The sequence below is a fragment of the Mustela nivalis genome (genome assembly GCF_964662115.1).
Source record: "Mustela nivalis genome assembly, chromosome: 9".
Taxonomy (NCBI): domain Eukaryota; kingdom Metazoa; phylum Chordata; class Mammalia; order Carnivora; family Mustelidae; genus Mustela; species Mustela nivalis.
The window spans coordinates 118,365,121-118,375,870 of NC_139028.1; the positions used below are offsets into that span (position 1 = coordinate 118,365,121).

General features: G+C 56.6%; 1 protein-coding gene across 1 annotated transcript; it reads right to left on the reverse strand.

Annotated features, from left to right (window-relative positions):
- Positions 1-560: 560 nt before the first annotated feature.
- LOC309840418 (uncharacterized protein) lies at positions 561-2,550 on the reverse strand (the record flags this gene model as incomplete). The annotated part of the gene is made up of 3 exons (XM_082682474.1): positions 561-1,196; positions 1,649-1,931; positions 2,502-2,550. The coding sequence occupies 3 exons, from the start codon at positions 2,548-2,550 to the stop codon at positions 1,097-1,099; spliced, it is 432 nt and encodes a 143-aa protein (XP_082538600.1). The 3' UTR covers positions 561-1,096.
- Positions 2,551-10,750: the final 8,200 nt, after the last annotated feature.

Genomic DNA, 10,750 nt, shown 5'->3' on the forward strand with positions numbered 1-10,750 from the left:
TGCTCACGACAGCGGCCGCCCCAAGGAGTCCTGCCTTCCTGTCCTTGGGGGTGTGTCTGTGGCCCAAACTCACCCAGTGGCCTTGCCCTGACCGTGTCAGAAAACAGATGTCCGGGGGCTCTGCTGCCCCAGGACTGTCCCGAGGGTGGTGGGTCGAGTGCAGAGGTCCAGGCACCCAGGCTTCCCTTATCCGCCCCCACCCCGGTCCCGCTCCCATTCATCCCAAAAGCTTCATCGTGCACCTCCTCCTTCCAAGGACCTTCGGACAGACAACGTGCCAGAGGGCAGCCCCGCCCTCACGGACCCCACATCCCAGTGGGAGACACGGGATCTAATCCACAAGCAGCACGATGGGTCGGTCATAACGCTGGCCAGGGACGGACGCACTGGGCCCCTCGGGGAAGGAGCGGGCCGTGGGTCCTTGGGGACTCTGTTCCTGGGCAGGGGAATGGGATCCACTCACATGGCAGGAACACACGTGTATTCTGTTCCCTCGACATTCAACAGCAACAGCGCCAGCAGCCAGGGCGCATGGAATCCTACCTGGCACCAGGCCGCACATCTGCGGATCTCTAGTCCCCGGGGCCGGTCCTGGTACTGCCCCTCAGAGCTGGGACCAGTGGGGCCTCACGGAGAGGCCGCGGGCACTGGGGTCCTGCTCCGCGAACGAACGAGATCCCCCAGACAGCGCAAGATACTGCACTTGGCCCTGGACGGTGGGCCCAGCAGCTCTGGCAGGAGCGCCACCCCCCCCAGCTGGGCCCCAAAGCACCTGTGGTGAGCCCCTGGCCGGAGCTGGACCAGAGGACCCGTCTCTCACCCCTGGGGGGGACTCAGTGACTCAGCCCTTGTGTGTGCACAGTAATGTGGGGGAGCCTTGAGAGGGAGGAGGGGGGGAGGCCGTGCAGGTGCATGGCTTCTGGGGAGCGGGGCCCTCCACAAGGGCTGGGATGGTGTCTTCCCAGCTTCCACGTCTGGTTTCCACCAGATGTCTGGGGACACACGTTGGTGAAGGGCCTGGTCGTGACGGGGAGCAGGGAGCATCCTCCATGGAGGGTCTCGAGCGCCAAGGCCACAAGACCACGAGGGGACGCTTTCATGGAAGGAAGGGGTGGAGCCTCGAGGGTACCTTGGGGAGCTGGGGGCTCTGCTGGGCCAGGAGCAGAGGGTAGAAGTCCCAGGGGGGCCGGAGTGTCCTGGGGTGGAAGGGAGACCTGGCTGTGTGGTGGGGGCTGGGAACCTTTCTGGGGCTCCTGGGGGGCCTGGGAGAGAGCAGGAGGAGGCCTGAGTCAACATGGGGGGGATGACAGAAGGATCCCAACCTGGTCACGACCGGGCCCCGAGAGACTGTGGAGGGGTAAGGGAGAAGGGGATCCACAGGGTTCCTCACCCTTTCCCAGCAGTGGAGCACCAGGGCGGCGGGCAGTGGGCGTGGCCACACCTCATCTTTGCGCCCGGGGGCCCGGGGACGGGCCAGGGGACAGCCTTCCTGAGCCCTGAGCTGTGCAGCTCTCCCTGCCGTCTGGGGAATGACGTGGGGTGGGGCAGGCCCCCCAGGAACCCACAGGCTCGAAGGTGAGGGACCTGTGGCTCCCCGTGTAGCCCTCCAAGGAGTCTTGCCCCCACCTCCAGGCCCAGGGAGACTCACTGGCGGACCCGAGGCCCACAGCTGCCCAGAGGCCTGCGGGTTTGGTGCCGGAGAGCTGGGTCGAAGCCCCCATCACGCCTCCCTTGGGCCCCCACCCCGTTGTTCTTTTCTGCCGGGAGCGCTGGTGTGAAAGGTCGTGCCGCCAGGCAGTGGCAGGTGGGATCCGGGCGCAGCTCGGGCTTCGGGACACCCTGGGTCTCCGAGGCCGGGGACCTGGGGAGGGGCAAAGTCCCGGGTCTGCTCCGGAGGGGATCCCGGGGGCCCTGAGACTCCTCGGCTGGGTCTGGAGGAAAAGGAGGGTGACAGAGAGAGCCTGTCCTGACCCCTGACCCCTTCTCGGGGCCCCATGCGTCCCACCCTGCCCCCCAGCCTCTGGCCGTGATGAATGAGGCTAATCAATCCCGGTGGGGGGGGGTGCCAAACACCACGGAGCGCCCTGTAGCCTGCACACCCGGCCCCCAGCAGGGCCCCCCACGGAGCCTGGGACCCCGGTGCCCCCTCTATACTGAAATGGGCCTTTGTCACCAGAGCTCCCAGAAGCAGGGAGGGGCTTGCTGACGGGGGTCACCCTGCCGGCACCCCCAGAGTAGCCCCTGCCCAAGGCCACATGCCAAAGGGAGAGTGTGTGCGTCCCTGCTATGACAAGCTCAGGGGACGCCAGGGCTCTGGGCCAGGCCCGCCTGCCCGCCTGCCAGCAGCAAAGTGAGCAGTTGGGACAAGCAGGTCCAAGCGCACGCATCTGATCGTGGTCCTGGCAAAGCCGCGGCAGGACAGGGGCCTGGGCCGCGAGAGAGGCAGCACGCCTGTCGAGCACCACAGCGGGGGCTGGGGACCCTGACGTGGCAGGACTCACCGCCTCCCCGTCCTCCTCGCCGTCTCCTGGTCCCGCTCACCATCTCCATCCTGAGGCCTCTCTCCTTGACTGCTGGCCTCTCCTTGGGTCCTCTGGGTGCGCCTGGGTGTGCCTAGGTCCACGATTCATGTAGGGACATCGGTCTATAGGAGCTGGAGCCCCCTGGGGACCTCCTTTAACCTGATGACCTCTGGCCTCCATGAAGACTAGCTCCAAAGGAGGTCCTGGAGGTGGGGACTCCACTATATGAATTCGGGGGAGGACACATTCCACCCCAAACAGACAGAAACAAAGGGGTTTTCCAGTAATACCAGTCCCCAGCGGCCCCCTCCCCCTCTGCAGGGCCTCACTTAAACCTTCCTGTCCCCTGGGCAAAGCATGACCCACTCCAGGTCCCCTCTGCAGAGTGTGGCTGAGTCTGCAAGAGGCCACAGGCCACTCGGGAGGGCGGGCAGTGCTGAGGACACACAGGCCCAGCTTCCGCAGGTGGCCTTGGATGAGGGGCTCCTTCTGGGACCCCAGGGAGCCCACAGAGTGGTAGGCCAGGCCCCAGGCCCTCCTAGGGAGGGTCCCTGTGCATCTGCCCCCTCTGACACGTGAGAGCAGCCCCCCCCCAGGGCTGGCCGGGCCCCCAGGAGGGGGTAGCTGTGTCGTTGCTGGGGTGATGGGAGCCAGTGTCGTGGGGAGGATGGCATCGCCAGAGAGCTAGCTGTTGGAGGCACCTGTTCTGCCCTTCCTGCTCGTCCCCCGTCCCGGTGCTGTGTGGGGTCCAGGCCAGGACCCAGTCCCTGTGTTGGTGACCTCCCCTCCCCCACCGCCAGCTGTCCTGAGAGTAGTGAGGAGATGTTGCCCCAACCGCCCCCACATTTGCCTGTGAGCCCTGGGGCTCCCCGGGCTGGCCCCCAGGGCCCAGCCATTGCTGGCAGTGATAGCATGCAAATCTCTAAGTGAAATCCAATTAATGGCCAAATGAGGGCCAGGGAGCCGCCTGGGCTGCCCCAAGAGGCTGGGCTGGGCTCTGTCTCCGGCTCAAATATTTGTCTCTCATTTGAATGCCTTTTGTGGGCAGCAGGCAGGACTGCAAAGGGGCCTAGGCAGCGGGCAGACAAAGCCAGGCTCTTGCACGCACTCATGCGAGCTCTGGGATCAGAACTGGCCCCAGCGGGCCTCCATGCTGCCCACGGCCTCCTGCAGGGCTCAGGGGTCCTTCTGCCCCAGGCCAGAGCCCAGGTTCTGTGGGAGGGTTGTGGTGGCCTGCAGGCTGGGGGTCACTTCCTGCTGGGCACGGGGCTGGGGCCCACCACGGGGCCCGGCTCTGTCAGTGGGGGAAGGTGCCCGTACCTTTCCATTGCCCGCACACTCACCTGGGCTGGGCCGCCGCGAGAGCCTCAGTTTACCCTCCTGGGTCATGCCCATTGCACAGACCTGGAAACTGAGACCTGGATGTCGGCTGGGCTTCCAAGGCGGGTCGGGAACGGAACAGGATTCCAGGGAGGGCTACATTCCGCTCTCGGGGACGGGACTGGTCCCTTTTCTCCCCCTGCCCCTCCTCTGGTCCCTCCGTGGCCAGTGGAGCTGAGCCTGCAGGGCCAGGCAGGCCAGGAGAACCAGGGAGAGTACGCAGAAGGAGCATACTGTGGGCTTCTGGTAGCCTGGCAGACGGGGCCGGGGTCAGGTGCCCTGTCCGGGGCCCCTGCCAGGATTCCCGACACCCATTTCCGCATCTGTCTGAGGCCACGCGTCTCCGTACACCACCGCCCTCAGCACGTCTGCCAGGCCACCTTTGTGCTAACACAAGCTCAGGGACCTAGTCCGGTCCCTCTCCCCCAGGAAGCCTTCCAGGAATACCCCTTCCTGGTCTCAGCTGGGCAGGACCAGCAAGGGCTTCCTCTCTAGAGAGACCGGGAGGAGGACACCAGGTAGCCAGGAGGAGGGAATCTCGGCCAACCCCCACTCATCCCTGGGCCCTGCGTGTTGGAAGTCCCTGGGGTCCCAGGGTACACGGAGCACTGGGGAGCACTGGGGAGTGCTGGGGAGCACTGGGGCACAGCAGGGACCTTGGGAGGGCGAGGCTGGTCTTTGGTGGCCAGTGGGGGATTTCACAGAAGGGCAATGGGCCTCTGGCACCTTTGGGCTTAGAGTTATGACCTCTGTGTTCAACGTTCCAGAAAAGCCAGGCAGCAGGTTTCTACTCCCAGACCCGCTGCCCCTCGGGGTGCTGGGGTGGGGCCCCTTCCCCCAGGGAACAGGGAGTGACAAGGCTGGTGGGGAGCCCCCAGGGCTGCCGCAGAGGCTGGGTGTTGATGGCCTGTGGTGGGCAGGGAAGGTGGCCCGGACTGATGAGCCCACACCCCCCTGGGAATGCAGAGGTGACCTGTCCCTCCACTTCTCCCATGGGGCTGGCGGTGTTGACCCGGCGCTGCCTCCCTCAAGCACAGCCACCCCTCTCCTGGTGGCCCCGTGTCCAGAAGGAAGAGGTTGGTTGGGAGGGGTGTGTGGCCGGGAGGTGGGCAATGGGCTGGGGGGACAAGCCTCTGGGACTTGCCTTGGAGCCAGGGACCGAGACACCCTAACCCTTCAGGCTCCCCGGCTCCGCTGGAGGGGCTGCGTTGGAAGCCGGGCTGAGGGTCTGAGGGCACTGGAGGACAGCGATGTCCTTTAACTGAGTGTGATTCACGCACCTGCAGTGCGTGTTCACGAACTTGTAGGACCGCACCCAGGTCGCTGGAAGCGGGGAGCCCTCACCGTCCGCCGCCTTTGCGCCCCCGTGACCGGATGCCGGGTTTGTTCCTGAACGCCACGGCCGTCCAGCCACAAAGTGTGGACTCTGTGTGGGGCTTCGTCCCCGCTCCTTCCCGCCGCTCCCAGGCACCCCAGAGGGGCAAGGCCAGGCCTGACTATCCCCTGCATTTGCAGGGAGCGTGGCTGCTGAGGGCGAGGTGCTGCAGGGCTGAGGCCGGCGGGCGGTCCTTGCCCTGTGTGCCGGGGCGGTTCCTGGGCACCCCTCCGGGGCCGGGTGCGGGCCTGTGCGGTTCTGTGGCTTCTCTCCAGGCCCCGGGCCTGCTCTGTTCCCTGAGCTTCTGTTTCTGCCTCCGAGTCTCATGATCCTTCTGGAATGAGGCAGAGAGTTGTTAAAATTAATAGATGCTCCAATTTTAAACAAAAGAGAAAAGGAAACCAGACAATTTGCCTGGGTCAGAGAGCCAGGAGGTGGGGCTGAGAAGCCCGCACAGGCCCATCTGAAGCCCCTCATGGTGCTGGGCCCAGGGGGAGCTGAGGCCCCTCCCTCTGCCCCCGGGCCCACCTGCTGGTGCTCCGTCCCCCGCTGCGGGAACCCGGAAGGGGGGTGGGAAGATGAGGGTCGCAAGGACTCTCCGCTCACACACTTGGATTCCCGGCCTCTTCAGAGCCCTTCTGGGGGCTGGAAGGTGAACTGACGTGGGGTGAGTTGGGGAACTGACCAGGGGCAGCCCAGCACCTGTGGGCCGGGTGGGCTTCCTGGAGGTGGGGACTAGGAGCCCTGCAAGATGGAGAACCTTCAGGCAGAGGGCCTGCGCAAGAGCAGGCCGGGATGGATGCGGGGGGTGGGGGCAGGGGAGCGGGAGGAGGGTGGGGGCGCAGGGCTCAGCCAGGCTGGGGACCCCACCCCCCCTGCCCCCAGCTTCCCCACCCTGCCCCAGCACCCCCACCCCGGGCATTGCTTCTTCAGGTCCGACCTGTTCTGGGCAGGGCAGCCCTGAGGGTGGATTCCAGCTTCTCCTTCTGCTCCTGAAGCCCTTAGGCATCACCTCCACCCAGCTCCTGGCCACACACCCTCCACGCCCTCCACTCCCTCAGCCCCAGGGCCTTTGCTCAGAACAGTCAGGTAGCCGGAGCCTCCTTCCTCCTGCCTACACACACACACACACACACACACACACACACCCCTGTACACACACACACACACACACACACACACACACACACACAAAACTCAAGCAGGTCTGGGCGTGCGGCCCTCAGGTCATCCTGGCCTCCCCCCGTGGGCTCTGGTGCCAGGAGCTCCCCAGCCCCCTGGGGAGAGGGCACATGGCCAGGCTGCACCACTCGGTCTCCCTCCAGCGGTGGGAGGCCCCCAGGCCCCGCACCCCACGCCCTGACCAGTGCTGGAGTGTTTATGTTCATTGTTTTGTCTTACTGTGAAGTGTCTCCTGGCGGCTCTGCTCTGCCTGTCCCTGGTGGTCACGGCACTGGGCACTGTCTGTGCTGACCCGCGCCCCGGATGGCCTCCCTGCTGGCTTTTTAACTGGGACATTTGAGGACCGTCGTTTTGGGATCCGCGGTGTGGGGTGCACAGCCATTTCCTGCAGCCCGTGGTTTGTCCTCGTGAAGTCTCAACTGGGCTGTTTACAGATGACGACTCGTGCATTTAACAGAGTCCAGCGGATCAGAGTATTTTCCGGCCGTGTTTTGGTTTCAGTATTGCATCGCAGAAATCTGCCCAACCCGATGGTGTCCGACTAGGGGCCATTCTGTTCCCGAGGAATGTCTGGCAGTGTCTGGAATTTTTGGCTGTTGCATTTGAAGGGCACTACATCAAACACTCCATGACGGTAGCCTCTGTGAGAAAGGATCATCTGGCCTCAGATGTCCACTGTGCTGAGGTTGGAGACCCTGGCTGTCCTCAGGCCACAGAGATTTTCTCCCATGGCTCCTTCTAGGTGCCTATCTATGAAACTATAGTTTCCTAGTTCATACCTGGCTATGTGAGTGGTTTTGGTTAAGGTGTGAGATATATATTCCAGAGTTTGTTTTTGCATATACGTGTGCAATTGGTCAAGTACTATTTGTTGAAAAGCCTGTCCTTTCTTCATTGAATAATCTTTGTGTTTTTGCTAAAACTCAACTGACTGTATTTGTGTGGATTCTGTCTCTGGGCTTTCTGTTCTGTTCCGTGGATCTGCAAGTCCCTCCCCCACCAAACCCACACTATCTCATGACCGAAGCTTTTAGTAAAATCAGGCAGTGGATATGTGGCAAAATGAAGTAAAATGAAATCAGGTAGTGCAAGTACTTTGACCTTCCTCTAAATTGTTTTGACCGTTCTGGTTCACTTGCATTTCCACGTGAGTTTTAGAGTCAACTTGTTCACGTCTACAAAAATAAATAAATAAATCTGATGGGGGAAATAATGGGATGTATGAATCTTTAGGTCAGTTTGGGGAGAATGGACATCTCAACAAGGTCCATCCGCTGATCCATGGACATAGTATATCTTTCTCCACATTTAGGTCTTTAATTTCTGTCATGACTTTCTCAACCTACAGATCTACACATTTTTCGTCATATTTACACACAAGCATGATTTCTGGGGGGGCTGCTGTAGGTAGAGCTGTTTTGAAGATTTAGAATCTGTTGCCGGTACATAGACGTGTACAATTAGCTTTTGTATATCAACTTTATACTGAGATCTTGCTAAACTCTCTTCTTAGTTCTAGGAGTTTCTGTAGTGTGGGGGGAGATTTTCAATGCAAGCCTTCATATCATTCTGAGTGCAGATGGCTTAAGTTTTTCCTTTTCAGGGACACTTATATTTACCATTATTAGATGACATTTATTATGTTATTATTATTTCATGCTACTTGTTCTTTTTTCTTGCCTTATTACAGTGGCTAGGGCTTCCAGTAAGACATTGAGTAACGAGGAAGAAAGAGGTATCGGTGCCCTCTTCCCGGTCATAGTGGGGGGAGCAGTCAGTCTTTTACCATTCGGTATGTTTGCTTTTGTGTTTTGGATGTATTAGGTGAAGAATGTCCACTTATTCCTAGTTTGCTGATGGTCTTTTTTTTTTTTTTTTTTTTGTCGTTGTTGTTTTAAGATTACGAACACATACTGAATTTTGTTTTATCAGTGTTTGCTCCCTGTACTCGGAGCCTCTGTTGTGAGGATGGTTGTCTCTTCATGGAAAATTGACGCCGGTATCGTTGTGGGTCCTTCCTATGCTTTGCAGTATTTGTTGTTCCGAAGCTCACGCTGAGATGGCATGTTTGTGTGGCATGCGTTTCCCACCCTTTCCTTCAAACCTACTCGTGGCTTTCTGTTTAAAGCGGGTCTCTTACGGTCTTTCTTTGTTGAGTCAATGTGACGACCCTGACAACCTCTTTCTCTGAGCGGTGTGCTGGCCCGGTTCAATGTCAGTGTTATCATTTATGCATTTGGATCAGATGTCACAATCTTGCTCTTTTCTACCTGCTCCATTCCGTTTGCTTTTTCTTCCTTTCTCCCCTGCCTTCTTTCGGTTTTACTGAGTCTTCTTTGTGATTCTGTTTGATCTCCACTATGGCTTTACTATTTAAATTTCTTTTTAAAAAAATTAGAAGTCATGCTTGCTTCAGCAGCACATATACTAAAAAAAATTAATAGCTGTCCAAAGACTACTCTATACATCCTTAATTAATCAAGGTCTACCAAATACTATTGTGTTGCTTTATGAGTCATGTAGGGAATTTACAACTGTGTGTTCTCAATTCCTCTCTTATTTGTGCTTATTGTGTTGTAAATACTACTTTAACTTCTCCTATGAATACATCATGTTCCATCACGATTCTGTCTTCAGGTGGACAGTTGTCTTTCAGAGCCATGGGTATAAGGAGGAAATTAGTTTTATATTTATATTCATCCCATTTCTAGTATTTCTCGTTTCCTTGGTATCAAGTCCCTTTTGCTTGAAGAACTCCCTTTAATGTTCTTATAATGCAGATGTACTAGAAGTTGGTCGTCCAGTTTTCATTGATTGGATACAGGCTTTATTTCTGCTCCTTCTTTGGAAGATACTTGCGCTGGGTATAGAAGCCAGGGGCGCCTGGGCAGCTCAGTCAGTTAAGCATTAAGACTTCGGCGCAGGTTATGATCTCAGGGTCTTGAGGTCGGGCCCTCTGTCTGGCTGCCCGCTCAGCAGGATGTCTGCTTGTCCCCCTCTCTCCCTCTGTCCCTCCCCCTGCTCATGCTCTCTCTCTCAAATAAATAAATAGATCTTAAAAAAAAAAAAAAAAAGAATTCAGGGTCCAGAGTTCTTTGTTGCTCTTTTATCCCTTCGGCCCTGGTTGACCTGATTTCTGACGAAAAGGGTGATATTGTTTTTGTCTTTTTTCTTTGTATGGAATGTGACTTCCTTCTCTGGCCACTTTCAAGATGTTGTCTTTTGCCTTGGGTTTTTGGCATTTTGGATATGTAAATACACCCTGGGTGTCTTCTCATGGTATTTATCTTGCTGGGTGTTCTCTGAGCATCTTGGAGGTGTGGTTTGTTGTGTGTCGATAAGTCCGTGAAATTCTTTTCTGTTCTTTCCCCCGAATATTTCTTCTGTACCACCCTTTCTACCATGTCTGCTCTCATCTTTCTCTGAGACGCCTGCGGCGAGCCCTTCGGTATTCCCCGTGGCTCTCACTTGCTCTGTTTCAGCCAGGGTGCTTTCTGCCAGGCCACCTCCGGGTCCGCTGATTCTCTCCTTGGCTGCGTCACATTTATTGACGAACCCACTGCAGTCGCGCTTCTTGTCTCTGTTACGGAGTTTTAAACTCTAGGGCTTCCGTGTGATGTTTTTGGTTTTTTTTTGAAATTTAGAAACAAATTTTATTTAAGCTCTGAAATACAATTCCTAAAATATCAACTTCTCCAGAAAACCATGGCTACACAATAATGCATTGTCTGTATCATGTTAGAATGTGCATTAGACTCAAATACAAAAACCATGAAACAAATCACCAACCTTCAACAATTTGAGCAAAGATAGAATGCCTAAGGAACAGCATAGATGGACTTGCAGAGGATGGGCTGTTTTACTTCAAGCACCATAAAAAAAAAGAGCACAAATGCATGGGTTTTCAGGTGTATACATTAAGTTGAGCCTTTGACACTAGGAATCAGGGCATTTTGTCACTTAGCATTAATACATATTAGAAAACTGTGTAGTGTCAAAGGGATAGAACCACCAGTTTTCAAGCAATGTTGTCAACTAGGCAATAAAATGTTCTACTGAATGGTTCTTCTTTGTCTAATCGCTGCGTACACTGGTAGCAACTTTGAAATGAGAAAAGGAGCTTGCACTCCTTTGATTTTCTGTTTACAACAAAACAGAAAACAAACTGAAACATAAGCCCTGTTATACATTAACAATTTTAAAGAACATCAATTATGCAAGAAAAAGACTAAGAACAAAAAGTGTGTTTACAGATACCAGACGTAACAGTGAGTGAGCGGTCAGTAGACCC